Below are 14,981 nucleotides of genomic sequence, written 5' to 3'. Positions count from 1 at the left end.
ACCCAACCAACCCTGTTCTGTCAACCTAAAGGGCTCTTAATTGACTTCTGTATTCCTCCCTGGTGAGGGGAGGAGCACTAAAATAGACTTTTCTGGGTCTAATTTGGGGTAGTGTGGACGCAAATCAATGGTATTGGCCTGCGAGAGCTATCCCAGGGTGCTCCATTGTGACCGCTCTGGACAGCACTTTGAACTTGGATGCACTAGCCAGATACACAGGAAAAGCCTTGAACTTTTGAATTTCATTTCCTGTTTGGTCAGCGTGGCGAACTCAGCAGCACAGGTGACCATACAGTCCCTCCAGAATCATAGAGTGTAGAATGTTTCTACGCTCCCCCTATCATCTCCGCCACTGAGGTTATCGCAGATTAGAAGGCGAAAAAACGTACTTGTGATATGTTTTCCAAGCTTATGTAGTCCTTTCGCATTGATAGGGCACAGCTTAATGCATGGAGGCATTCAGTGGCAGGGGCCAGGAAAGAATTAAGTGAGCGCGAAGAGCGGAAGCAGGACATGATGCTGAGACTAATGGGGGAGCAAATGGACATGATGAAGTGTCTGTTGGAGCTTCAGGAAAGCCAACGAGCACAGACCCCCGTTGCATCCACTGTATAACCGCCTACCCTCTTTCCCATGTTCCATATCCTCAGCCAGACGCCCAAGAATGCGGTGGGGAGGCTCTGGACACCCACCCGCTCAATTCCAGAAGATGGGCTGAGCAACAGAAGACTGTCATTCAAAATAGTTTGCTTATTGTAGCCACACTAAAAATCAATGTGGCCTTGTCCTTCCCTCCTCCCCCATCCCACCAGGGCTACCTTCTACTTTTTTTTTTTTTTAATTAATAAAGAATGAATGCATGGTTTCAAAACAATAGTTATTTTATTTCGAAGGGGGGAGGCTGGTTGGCTTACAGAGAATTAAAATCAACAAAGGGGGTGGGTTTGCATCAAGGAGAAACACACAAAGGGTTTCTTATTCTATTATTTTTAAAGGCCCGTGATTTTTAAGCCACGCGGGATTTTGGAATACTTGGGGCTGGCAATACTAGAAATTGGGCAATTCCAGAAACAGGCCAGAGCCCTGATGTTGGGACAGGGTTTTTTCGCTGTCCTGTAACGTTCCAGCAAAGCAACGACCACCCCGGTGCAGCGAGTGTCACTTGGTGGCTGCGATGCGCCGCTCAGGCCGGGGCTGGGTGACGCAGACGGACGGTGCCTCCACGGTTAAGACGACTTGCAAAGTCAGACTACGCGGGCTGCGCCCCTGCCCTGCTGCCTAATGCGGTACGGGGCAGAGGGTTTCTGGGCCGCCCTGGTGGTGAGCACCGGCTGGGGGGCAGCCGCTGAGCCCGCCTGCAGCCCTTTCCGGTCTCTAGGGCCGGGACCCCGCCCGCGGTGGGCCTACGGGGCAGATCCCGCGCGGGCCGCTGACACGGACGGGCGGCCGTGCACGCCAGGCAGCCACAGTGGAGGAGAGGCTGCTGGGAGACCACTCCGCGCGGAGGCTGCTGGGAGTCCCAGTGTCGCTAGGGGTTGCTCGCTGTGCGGCAGTTGGTGCGGAACGCGGCGGAGCTCGCGCTTGCCTGGTTGCTGGGGTGACGGGGCGGAAGCGGACCTTCCTCCGCGCGCCATTTTCAAACCGCTAGTTCGGCCCAGTGGCCGGCGCCGAGGCCTGCAGAGCCGGAGTCGCCGGTGAGTGTCCCTCGCCCCCGAGGTTATGGGCACGGTCGTTAGCAGCCCCCGGAGCTTCGCTTCCGCTACTTTCCGGGGAAGGAAGGGCCGAGCCCTTCGGGGGGGTCACAGGCTGTTGCTATGGCGACGTTGATGACAGTGATGTCAGGCGCGGGAGGGCTGGGAGCGCCCGGGCCCGGGGATTCTGGGGGCCGGGTCTGGTGAGGGGTGGCCTGGGGCTCCTTGAAGCACGGAGTCGGCATCGCTTAGCGGCAGGGCTGGGCCTGGGCGGGCCTGTGCTACCGGCGGCCCCGACATCACCCCGGACAGTGATGGTGGGACCCAGTTACCATCATTGTGTCCCCACAGCCCCCTGCCCGCGCCCCTCCCTGGGACGTGTCCGCCCGCCTACCCCAGCCGGCCCCTCCTAGGAGTGACTGTGTCTGTGCCCAGGTCTCCCTTCGACCACCTGCTCCCACTGTGCGGCCTGTACCCCGATCTGATCGGTGCAGGCAGCCTGCACCTAGTGTATCTGCCTCCACTCCCACCCGGCCCCTCCCTCCGACCGACCGCAGCTGCAGCCAGCACCTTCCCACCCTGAGGCCTCCCTGTGATCTACCCACATCTATCCCCTGCTGACCTCTTCCATATATCCTTCCTGTAACCTTTGCAACCCCACGGCCCCCACCATGTGCGCACACACACACCCTGACCCATCTGTACAATCTGTGCAAACACCCCGTGCTGACCAGAGCCACCCACTTTTTAACATGAGCAACTAGGAGCAGCAGTGGCTGCACTTTGCAGGGAGGGAGCTGATAAGGTGATCAGCTCCCCTGCTGCAAAGCACGTCCCTGTTAGTGGAGCCAGCCTCTTCCTGGTGGGAGCCCTCACCACGGGGCCCTGCCCCCTGCTCTTCCTCTGCCCCTAAGATGCTAAAAGACCACGCACAGTCAGTCTGTGAAATTCTTTGTCAGAGGATGTTGTGAAGGTCAAGACTATAACAGGGTTCAAAAAAGAGCTAGATAAATTCATGGAGGATATGTCCATCAATGGCTATTAGCCAGGATGGGCAGGGATGGTGTCCCTAGCCTCTGTTTGCCAGAAGCTGGGAATGGGCGACAGGCGATGGATCACTTGATGATTACCTGTTCTGTTCATTCTCTCTGAGGCACCTGGAATTGGCCACTGTCAGAAGACAGGATACTTGGCTAGATGGACCATTGGTCTGATCCAGTATGGCCACTCTTATGTTCTTAACCATTCAGGGAGCCTGGACCACTATGGAGAGCCCCAGACCCTCCACCTGCTCTGGGTGGTCCGGGACATGGGCTGGGGGCTGCTCTTGGTCCCCTGGTTCCCCACACAGGACAGGTGGAGGGTCTGGGGTGCCCCACAGTGGCCTGGGCTTCCTGGGCATCTCTTACTGTGCCTGTCTCCAGCCTCCAGTTTGGCTAGGGGGTATGGGGCCTCAGGGGGAAGAGGAGGAGCAGGGACACAGTTCCAGCGCTGGGGGCCCTCTCCCCTTCTACACACTTTCCGGCACTGCTGGGGCCCCTGGGCATGGGCCCCATGGGCCCATGTGTCAATCTGCCACTGGTGCTGACCCATTTCTGCAACTGGAATCTGCATTTCTATATGTATACTTGGACTTTAAGAAAACCTTTGACAAGGTCCCTCACCAAAGGCCCTTAAGCAGAGTAGGCAGTCATGGGACAAGAGGGAAGGTCCTCTCATTGATCAGTAACTGGTTAAAAGATAGGAAATGAAGAGTAGGAATAAATGTCCGGTTTTCACAGTGGAGTATGGTAAATATAAGGGTCCCCCAGCGATCTGTACCGGGACCTGTGCTGTTCAACATATTTATAAATGATCTGGAAAAAAAGGATAAACAATGAGGTGGCAACGTTTGCAGGTGACACAAAATTACTCAGAAAGTTAAATCGAAAGCTGACTGCGAAGAGTTACAAAGAGATCTTCCTAAACTGGGTGAGTGGGGAACAAAATGGCAGATGAAATTCAGTATTGATAAATGCAAAGTAATGCACACTGGAAAACATCCCAACCCTACATACAAAATGAAGGGGCCTAAATTAGCTGTTACTACTCAGCTGTGGGGGTCTGGGTGCAGCTAGTTTGGGATCTGGATGTTGGGGCTTGGAATGGTACAGGGGGGTGGGGCCTGTCAGGGTGGGGATTTGAGTGCAGAGAGCTCAGTGGGGGGTGGTCGGTGCAGAGCTGGGGGTCTGGAGGCAGGGGGTCTGGTTGCTGAGAGGCTTCAGATGCAGGGGTTGAGGTTCAGTGGGGTGGAGTTCAGGTATGGAGGGTTGTGTGTGTGTGTCTAGGTATACAGGGTGAGGCTTGGAGGGAGGGGTGGGTATGGGAGGTCTGATGCACAGGGGTTGGGCGGATGGGGGAGAAGCTTCTCTTACAGTAACTCCTCCCCCCCCCCCCCCATGGCTGAGGAGCGATAGGGGTAAGAAGCAGGGGAGGATGCTGAGCTTCCTGCAACCAGGTTTTGGGGGGTGGGTATGCCACAGCCCCATCTGCTCCTTGCATGGGAAGAGGAAGGCCCGTCCCCTCTTGCCTCCAGTTCAGCCAGGACTAGCAGCTGATCCTGGCGCAGGATAGGAGCCACTGGCTGGGGTGTCCCAGTGATTTACCTCTCTGCCGACTGCTTCGGGTGCCTGAAATGATGTACCTGCGCTGCTAGGGAGTGGTGCATGACCGGTCTTGCAGCTTCCCTGTCAGAAAGTCATTTTTCTGCGGGAACGTTGATTCTGCGCACACGCAGTGGCACAGAATTCCCCCCAGGAGTAAGCCTGATGTTTAACCTACCATTTCTAAGCAGTTTAACAGAGAAGCTTGCCAATTTTATCTGGAACTCTCCCTAGGCACTGCTGGTATTTGGGTCCCCTTTCAGTGAGGATTCAGGCCAGGACATGGTACAAAGATGGTGCTGGGTGGTTTTCTGGGTAATCTTCTTTTGACTACAGACTAGGCATATTAATACAGAACTCTGAGTAATAATTCATTTAAACTACAATACAGAACTGTATTTCCTGTACCCCTCAGAAGCAGTGCAACAGCTTGGGGGAGTCAGAGGTAACAGAGGAGCTGAGGGAGAGGGAAGTAATTGCTGGGAAGGATCCTGGGTGTCAATTTGGAGGGTTGTTGGGTATGGGTGGGAAAAGTATGGAACAGGTTTTTTTGGGGGGCGGGGAGGGATTGTTAGGGCGCTTCCCCCATACAGACCCTGGCTGACCCCTAGCCTCTCCCATTCAGTCAAGCACATATGTTCCTCCACCCCCACTCAGACACCCATTCCATCCATCCCCCTGTGTTCCTGCACCCCTTGTCCCCATGTGTCTCTGTGCCCCAACTCAGCCATTCCCCTTCCCCCCTGTGTCCCTGCACCCCCTCTCCCCTTGTGTCCCTGCACCCCTTCAGCCAGCCTCCTCCCCTCATCCCTATGTGTCCCTGCACCCCCCCCCCATCCTTATGTGTCTCTTTTCCCCCCACTCAGCCATCCCCATGTGGCCTTGCACTCCCTCCCCCATTCCCATGTGGCTCTGCACCTCCCTCCCCACTGTGGCCCTGTGCCTCCATTCCCATTCAGCCCCTGCCCCAGTCTCTCCTCCTCCACTAGCCCTTATGAGCCTGCTGAGACACACACCCAGCAGCTCCCCACTGTCTGTCTCCCCATATCCACTGTCTCTTGACCTGGCCCCACAGGCGCTGTGAAGAAGACACTGAAGGCTCTCTCTCTTCCCTAGCTGGCTGGGAGCGGCTGCTCTGTTCTAGTGTCACAGCGCCCTCTGGTGAGCAGAAGTGCATCAACTTTCCAGCAAAAGCTATTTTCTGCAAAAATAAAAATTAAAATATGCATGACACATTAATTATGCACATGCACAGTGGCGCAGAATTCCCCCAGGAGTAATAATCCACCGGAACTGTCAACCTTGAGTGAAATTTGTATGTGAAGGAAACAAAATCTTTTTGAGAACTGGATCTCACTCCTGGCAGAGAGCAAGATGACCACAAAATTCATATACAAAAATACTATTTATTTATTTTATTTAACCAGAAAGGATTGCTTTTACTTATTCATGTTGTACAGCGACAAGAAAGAAACTTTGTATATGTTCTGTCATCTTTTTCAGGTCACCTTGTTTTTGCTGGGAGCGATAAAATCACTTTTGAAGCATATTCACAATGAGCACGGCTGCAGAGCGAAAGTTCATTAACCTCAGAAAGAGGCTAGATCAGATGGGCTATCGACAACCCTTGGGAGTGGAGAGCTTGCCTCTGGTGGAAAAACTTTTTAGGTATCCAAACAAAAGGGAAATCTTTAAAAAGAACACTAGTCATAGCAGTGCATGCTACTTGACTATAAAACTAGTGGAAAACTTATTCTTTTAAAAAATTGCTTTTCTGTTGAAATAGGGTCAAATAAGAAATTGTCTAAAGTGAACATTTAAAATTTTATGAGGTTCTATTGGGATAGTTTCTAAGTATTGACAAGTTAAGAAAATCCTAGTATCCAACTCCCGGGACAACTGGGTATTTACTGGTCTCTATAAAGACTGATGATCTTCACTTAAAAATTCAAAATGTCTAAACTGAGGCTAAAAATGAAAACTTACCTCCTGACTCTGGTTCTTAACAATCTTATGTGGGTAGAGTGTATATATCTGTGTCCACATTTACTGAAATGTGTAATGGGATGCAACTGGTTGCATAAAGCAGAAAATGAATGTAGCTAAGTAGTATGTCTGGAGGACAACTTATCCACTCTTCAGCTGTTTGATGGCTTTGATGCCATTAGGCACACAGGAATTGCCATACTGGATCAGAACAGAGGTCCAGCTAGTCCAGTATCCTGTCTCGGATAGTGGCCAGAACCAGATGCTTCGGAGGAAGGTGTAAGAACCCCACAATCAGCTGATGTGGAGTAATCTGCCCCATACTTAGGTCTCATCCTGAGTACCAGTAGATTGGTTTGCGCCGTATGAGGTTTAATGTTCCTTTCACAAAATTGGTTACAATTAATGATGGTAACTAAATATTATTGAGATACATATCAATACTAATACCTTTTTGAATCACGTTTAAATTTTTGGCCTCGGTGACTTCCTGTGGCAATGACTACCACAGTTTAATACATGTTGTTTATCAATTTTGAATTTCCTTTCCTTTAATATAATTGAATGTCCACTTGGTCTTGTCTTATGAGGCAGGGATAACCAAAGCTTTTGATCTGCCTTGTCTATACCATCTATGCTTTTATCATGTCTCTTCTTCTTCATCTCCTTTCTAATGTAAACAATCCCAGTCTTTTCACTCTTTCTTCATATGACAGTTTTTCCATGCCCTTGATTATTGTCGTTGCCTTTCTTTGAACACCTCTAGTTCAGGAATGTCCTTTTTGAGAAGGGATGCACACAGTATTCGAGATGAGACTGCACCAGTGATTTATGTAAAGGCACTACAGTATTTTCTGTACTATTCATCATTGTGTTCTTTATGCATTTTATGCCAGTTCTCATTTTCAGTCTTAGTGGACATACCAATCTGTCCACCCAATATTTTTAAGGTCATGTCGTGTTACAGCTTATCCTTGAAGAGCAACATAAAACATTTTAATTTAGAAAAAACAAAACTCAAGGCAACTCATTTTGTCTATAATGAGAGCAGATCAACCTAGTTTCTGGTTGAATAACCAGGTCCAGGGTGTCCATAGGCAAGATACTTTATAAGAAAAAATTGATAATCTAATTGATTATTGAAGATAGACGCTTTCTTGACAGGATACCATTTTTCATATTGAAAATTTAAGAAGAATTCTATTTAAAACGAAACTACTTGTGCTGCTGTTAATTTTTCTTCACAAAGAGAATTCTTTAGGGAAAATTAGTTGGGTCTAATTTTAGGAATATATTTGTTAATCCCACATTTTTGGTTTACAGACACTTGGTATGTTACAGAAACTAATTATTGGTGGCCTCTGGCGGTTCTGCCAGCATTATTATGTAACCAGAGAATCCTTTCTGAATATCTAGCAAGTTGTAACCAACAATTCTAGACTAAAGCCGGAAGGAAAAGATCAGCCACATTTATGTCTATTGCATTAAACTGCATTAATATTTTGAAGTTTGCACTGAATTATCATCAAATCTTTACAGTGAAAATTCTGACTTTATATACCTATGTTTTGTAATGTACCTGTGTATAAGAGAGGGAGTCTTAAAATCTCTCTAGTAGATTAAACAAGTACACCTCTACCTCGATATAATGCTGTCCTTGGGAGCCAAAAAATCTTACCGCGTTATAGGTGAAACCGTGTTATATTGAACTTGCTTTGATCCGCCGGAGTGTGCAGCCCCGCCTCTCCGGAGCACTGCTTTACCACGTTATAACACAAATTTGGATATATCAGGTGGCGTTATATCAAGGTAGCGGTGTAATTTAAAAATGGTTTCAAACAACATGACTGCCTTTTTAAGGACAAAATAACCATTTGGGATTATAATTTTCAATTTGGTAGGATTCTTACCTGAATTTAGACTGTCTGCTGTCTTTTGATTTCAGTGACCTTGTCCATACAACAGAGAGCCTGCGCAGTACAAAGTTATCTGCTGGAAAAATTGAAAAAGAATGCAGCAATTTTGATGCTATTCTAGAACCTTATAAAGCAGAGAATGCTAAACTCACCAGGGAAAATAATGAATTACATTTAGAGATATTGAAACTGAAAGAACAATCTGATCGTCATGTTAAAGGTAACATGAAAAATTAAGATACTTTTAAGTCTTTTTGAATATCAAAAATAACTGGATTTTGTTTCAGATTGCACATATGGCCCTGATCTTGCAAATTCTTCTGTATGTTCTTAACTTTAAGCCCATGTGTAGTCCCATTGACTTCAGTGTGTTTACAGACTGGGGCCTAAATGTACAAATGTTTGTTCTAAAATCTAAAGGCTGCTGAACTCCAATACGTTAACATACTGATCATGTCAAGTTACATTTTTTTTCTGAGATACTTCTCCTACAGTGATACTCAGACTGAGCCTTGGGAGCTGCAAGTGGCTCTTTAATGTGTCTCCCGCGGCTCTTTGCAGCATATGATATTAAAATACTGTGTGATTTTTATTAACCAGTCTAAGTTATTAACCAATCAGGTTGCTTATGCTATGTTATTAACTAGTTGTAGAATACTTGGTCAATCACTTTTGCTGTGAGAATAATTATATATTAAAAAGAATAGTAAATGAAACAATGAATTCACATTATTGTATCCTTAATATTGACAGGGAAAGCTAAAGCGTCTGTGTTCTGTTTTGTGCAGTAGCATCACAATGACAAATGTAATCAGCAAAAGCAGTTTTCCAGTATATTTATCTCTTTTTTCATTACTATCCTCACTATGAATGAAGAGCCAGTGACAGTTTTCTTTGCTGCAGCACCAGCGTAGTCCTGGCTATAAGGACATCTTAACCCTTTCAAAGGAGGAGCAAATCAGTCTACGGGTGATATTCGGATGGCACAGAGCAGTCATAGTAATCGCTTATGCCACTTACTATTCCTGGCATAGAAGGATAAATAGTTAATGGCTACATGAAAGAGGATCAGAGGGGTAGCCATGTTAGTCTGTATCCATAGAAACATAGAGGAGTCCACTGGCACCTTAAAGACTAACAGATTTATTTGGGCATAAGCTTTCGTGGATAAAAAACTCACTTCTTCAGAGGATGTGGCCAGGATGTTTCTGAGCCCTTGTGTCTGTTGCAGCCTGGCATAAGTTAGAGCAGCACAACTCAAGAGGAAAAGCCTGCACAGAGCATCGCTGAGATCATTGGCAAAGCTGAGCTTTAAGCTGCTTTTGCAGATCACCCCCGTGACCTGTGCTCTACAGTCTGACAGAACTACAAGTCACCAGCTTATTCCACTGGAGTCTGTCTATACTGAATAAAAGTAACAACAATAATAATAATAATCTGTAAATAAAACTCAGATGTTACTTACATGAAGTAAGACTTTAACAGCTGAAAAAATATTAGTAATAATGAGAGAAAATTTGCATGAACTTTGCAAAAATCTAAAGAACTACATAACAGTATCAGCCCCTGTATAATTGTCATGTTTTTGAAAATGAGGACATGACTCCTTTATGCATATTTTTGTACTATTAGAATATTAATAGCTATTGTTTTGTTTTTTTCTAGACTTGAAGGCCACATTAAGAAAGATTGAACATGAGACAGCTGACTTGAAATTTCTGAATAATCAATATATACATAAAATTCGATCATTAGAGCGAGATAACAAAGCCAAGACTGAAAAAATTCAGCAACTTCAGGAGAAGAATCTACAAGCAGTAGTACAAACTCCAGGTACGACCACTGCATATAAAGCAATCCTAGATAGTCTTACTTTTCCCAAACTGTGGTGATGTTCTACTTTCTAGGTAAGGATGAGAAGCTGGGATTATCTTCTTAAACTTTCGGCTCTCTGCTCTGCAAGTCTGCTTTTCCGTATGTTTAAGAAAGATTTGTGTAACATATTGTTATCAAAGAAAGATGATGAGTGGTATGGGCAAAGTTGCCTCTGGAAAATTACATAGTTAGAACACAACCTTAAGGGTATCATGTTAACCAACATAATTTTGACCGTGACTCTGCTACCAATGGCAAATCATATTTAACACTGTCAGCTGGTCGTGGGTAAACCCATGTCTCAGTAGTTTGTCTTTAACATCGTACAATTGGTTGTGGTTAATATGATTTGTCCCTGTCTATATTAACTTCACAGTAATGGTCAGCATCATGTTACTTAACCTGTTAGAGCAGTCTGAGGGCTGCTGTCCTGTAAGAGCCACAAAGGGCTGTAAACTTAGTTCAAAATCAGAATAATATAGTGGCTTCTAAATGCCAGCCTCCTTGTTTTTAGTAATCATGCTTCTCTCCTGCTTTTCACTGGTATGCTGATAGCAAAAAGGGTATGTGGAACATGAGAACCTACTTTGGCTGTACAGCTTCAGGATCATCATCCTTGCATCTGGTTGATCCTCTTTGAGCCACTTACTTGGCTTTTGCAGCTGACGTCAGTTTTCCACCCCAGTACTAAACAATCATACTGCACCAAGGATCTAGCTCTCTGGGAACTCAAAGAACTTAAAGTAGTCTCTCTCTGCAGGTCTCTCTGATAAATGAACATGTGCAAGTGTTTCATTTCACTTGTTAGGGTAACTTCTCTCTCACTTCCTTTCCCACACCCTTTCAAATGGGGAAGTGTTCGTGGGGAACTGCAACATTTAAGGTTTTATTTCTGAATTCTTTTGGTTCCTATCCACTATTGGCATCTGAAAGAAATCCATGTACAATTTAGCTAAAATTAAGCTATCTTCTACTTTTTTTCACCTCCATGCATTCATGCTCCTCCCTTGGGATTTTTGTTAATTTCTTGCTGGATGACCCATTGTACTCTTCTTTTATGTCTGTGGCTTTACTCCTTTCTTTCCCCTCTCATTTTCCCCCTCGAGTCTTCTGCAATTACCCCTATTCCATGCACAAAGATCTAACATCATATTTAATATTCTGGTTAGTAGAACTAGTAGTTACTGCCTCTGAAACTAGTCAGTACTGTCCCTCATATTTTTTTATTAATATACTTCAATATAAAAAAACTGTTGGTGCACATGGCTCTTTAATTTACAGGCAAATAGCCAAGACTGCTAGAAGCATCTGTAATATAAATTAGATTGATAAGGTAATGAAATTAATGACAGACCATTTGGAGCTATGGGTGGAAGGAAGGGTAAGGAAAGAGGCATAAGTAAACAATGAGGAGCTAAGTTTAGTCACATCAAGTATATCCCTAAATGTTGTTTTGTTTATCCTTTTGACATTTTAATTTAATTTTTTTAATTCAGTGCTTTGCTGCTAGTAGGACATAGATAAATGGTGGAAATCTCACTAAAAGGAATGTTTTAAGGAGAGACAGGTTGTTTACTGAACAGGAGTAACACATCATTTGGCCAGAGATGGTTGCTAGAGTGACACAAGGTATCCCTTTTGTCAAGTGCTGAGAGTGCTGGAGAAGCAGTGATCCTAGCTCATGCTTCCCTAGGGAGATGTGAAAGTTATTTGCAAATGCTGATGCACTACTACTAGGTCACTTTTTCAGCCTCCCTTCTGTTTTATCTCTCTCCACTGTGTTTTGTCTCCTCCTTGCTCTCTACTATTTGTCCCTCCCCTCTGTTTTTTGCCTTCTACTGCTAATTAATTCCTAATTTAGACTCACTTCTGCATTTCTGAAAAACTTTCCAGTGGCTTTGTAAAGACATAATGAACGAAGCTGTCAAAATCCAATCAATTCTCTTGATTTTAATTTTGCTGCTGGGGAATTTGCACAAAATTTTCAGGTGTGATTCTCTCGCTCATCTTTCAGAATTACTGGAAGGATTCCTTCAATCCTATACTGAACACCTTTTTACTACAGAAACATTATCTTGTAGCTTTGTTTATGGTGGTTTATTTTTCAGCTGTAACATTTTAACACAGCATCACTCAAGGTGTATTTCTGTGGCAATAAGAGTTCTATGGCTCTTGTGTAGCTGTAGAAACTTGCACTGGTCTGCAATTCCATGCTTATATGATAGCTGGCGAATCCCAGGATTCTTGTTGCTCCATAATATTCTGATCGTGGAAATTATTCTTTCATACAGGCAATCTTTATTTTTCTCAATGTGACATCCATTAGTGTCAAAGCATATGTCAAACATATAATTTTGGTATGTTTAGTGTTACAGTGCAGGACAACTGCACCTGTAGTCTCCCCTCCAGGATCTCTTAAGAGCACCCAGCTTCTCTTAGCTTCTTTTAGGCTTCCAGCTTCTCAGCCATCATGTGTCTTGGATAGAGAGCCATGTCTCTCTCCCTCCTGACAGGGTGTTTTTCCAGGTGGCACAGTTCCCTGCCTACACTGTGGTATTCCCAGAAAGCCCCCTCGTTTGCATTTTTTGAAGGCTGTAAACAGCATAATGGCCCACAACTATAAGTTACCACACAGCTATTTATAAGCAAGTATGCTCTATAATGCTTTCACCTTAACAATAAGCAAACATATTAAAAACAATACAAACCTACCCCGTCCTGCTCCTTCCCACCCCTACCCCTTCCCTGCCCAGTTCCTCCCCAGAGCATGCTGTGCCCTTGCTCCTCCTCCCTCCCCCCATCCCAGTGCCTCCTGAGGCCGCGAAACAGCTGATCTATGGCAGATGGGAGGCGCTGGGAGGGAGGGGGGGAGGCACTGATCTTTGGGCCCACTGGCAGCCTGGAGGTGCTGGGGGGGTGGGGAGGTGCTGGTAGGGGGTCTGCCGATGGGTGCTCAGCACCCACCGTTTTTTTCACATGGGTGCTCCAGCCCTGGAGCACCCATGGAGTCAGCACATATGCTCTAAGCACCATACATTTTGCCAGCATAAGTGGTAGTGTGCACAGTGCTTTGTTGGCAGGAGAGCTTTTCCCGCCAATATAGCTATCGCTGCTCCTTGAGGTGGTTTAACTATGTTGATGGGAGAGGTCCCTCTCGTTGGCATAAAGCAGCCACATGAGCAATCTCACAGCAACACAGCTGCATTGGTATAGCTGTGCCTCTGTAAGCTTGCTATTGTAGACATGGTCCTAGATTCAGAACCAGAACAACCAGGAATAGTTCAGTCTTTCCTTTATACAGTTTGGGCCTTTAATTTTGGCCTCATATAACATATGATCAGCAGACAATTGCTTACTCCTCACAGGAAAACACCCAGTCTTTTGAAGCTACATTAACTGGAGATGAGGAATTTGCATTAACCTGTCTCTAGTCATTTCCCAGGAAATCCACTTCGCAGGTTTGTCCCAAAAGTCCCTTCTTGTCTGGCATATTGTTCAGTATAGTCCTTTGATCATTCAGGCCTCACATCACAGCTCCCTGTAACATTACATTGCAATGTAAGCTTAAGGTTAGTGGGGGTCAAGCTAGCTGACCCATGTCAGGGAGCCCTGGGCTGGAGCATCTACACTGCATTTTAACTCTAGGTTAAGGATTTTCTGACCCATGTTTGAACCTTGGGCTCTGGCATCCACACTGCAGTACACAGACCCAAGTCAAAGTAACCCTATCCCAGAGTGCCTAGTGTCTTTTGCCCCCAGTATCAACATTCTAGTGCTATGAATGTGTTGTACTGTGGGAAAACTCTACTGCCCTCCCTGTTTCCTAATTGTGGGATTTAGGTGCCCATAAGGAGTACATGAGTACATACACTGAATAATTAGCTCATTTGGTGACTTGTCTCAGTAGAATGACTGCAGTTTTGAGAAGACTTTATACTGAACTACCACCAATGCAGAGGTGGGAAAACTACGGCCCATGGGCCACGTCCGGCTTCTGGGACCCTCCTGCCCGGCCCCTGAGCTCCTGGCCCAGGAGGCTAGCCCCCGGCTCCTCCCCAACCCCCACAGCTCTTCCCCCACTCCTAGAGCCTCAGCTCGCCCTGCCGCCAGCACAATGCTCTGGGCAGCGGGGCTGCGAGCTCCTGTGGCAGTGCCACTGCAGAGCCCAGCCTGTCTGTAGTGCTGCCAGCCACCGGTGCTCCAGGCAGCGCGGTAAGGGGGCAGGGAGCTGGGGGGTTGGATAGAGAGCAGGGGCGTTCAGGGTGGTGGTCAGGGGTGGGGGTGGATAAGGGTCGGGGCAGTCAGAGGGAAGGGAATGGGGGGTTGAATGGGGGCAGAGGTTTGGGGGGGCAGTTAGGAAGGAGGGGGGGAGTCAAGGGCAGTCAGGGGACAGGGAAAAGGGGTGGTTGGATGGGGCAGGAGTCTGGAGGGACAGTCAGGAAGGAGTGGGGGTTTGGAGGGGGCAGTCAGGGGCAGGGGTTCTGGGGGCGGTCAGGGGACAGCGAGCGGGGGGAGGGCATCAGGGGGCGAGAAGTGGGGCAAGTCAGGGGTGCAGATGGGGCCGGCCCACGCCCCCACTCCTCTAACCAGCCCTGCATACAATTTCCAAAACCCAATGCGGCCCTCAGGCCAAAAAGTTTGCCCGCCTCTGATCTAATGTAAGAATTGGGCTCTCCACCTCTAGGGGGAGTCACATTGACAGGAAAATACCCATGTGTACCTGTTCTGAGGATAATTAGGACATCAATCTCCAGGCTGTCAAACTATTAAAGTGAAACTTTACAATACTTAATTTTTAAAATGGGATGTTTAATGAAGGTATTTTTGTTCTTGTTTTGGTTTGAAATTTGACATAAAATGTAAGTTTCAGA

At 46.5% G+C, this 14,981-nt stretch overlaps 1 protein-coding gene across 9 annotated transcripts in view; it reads left to right on the top strand.

The window, feature by feature from the left end:
* Window positions 1-1,266: 1,266 nt before the first annotated feature.
* The window catches only part of CEP135 (centrosomal protein 135), an 82,351-nt gene continuing 68,636 nt past the window's right edge, over window positions 1,267-14,981 (top strand). For 4 of the 9 annotated variants that reach the window (XR_005599445.1, XM_039541657.1, XM_039541659.1 and 1 more), the window contains exons 1-3: window positions 1,267-1,694; window positions 8,265-8,455; window positions 9,901-10,068. Coding sequence is in view for 8 of the 9 variants with exons in the window: in XM_039541657.1 (XP_039397591.1) it covers window positions 1,282-1,694; window positions 8,265-8,455; window positions 9,901-10,068 (772 nt within the window). In the remaining variant the exon portion in view is untranslated. Of the gene's footprint in view, window positions 1,695-1,895; window positions 2,009-3,607; window positions 3,663-5,408; window positions 5,495-5,836; window positions 6,002-8,264; window positions 8,456-9,900; window positions 10,069-14,981 lie in introns of those variants that run through there. The other 5 variants (XM_039541662.1, XM_039541661.1, XM_039541660.1 and 2 more) reach the window with 5 other exon arrangements.

Source organism: Mauremys reevesii, linkage group 5, assembly GCF_016161935.1.
Source record: "Mauremys reevesii isolate NIE-2019 linkage group 5, ASM1616193v1, whole genome shotgun sequence".
Classification (NCBI taxonomy): domain Eukaryota; kingdom Metazoa; phylum Chordata; order Testudines; family Geoemydidae; genus Mauremys; species Mauremys reevesii.
This window is presented reverse-complemented; position numbering and strand designations above follow the sequence as displayed.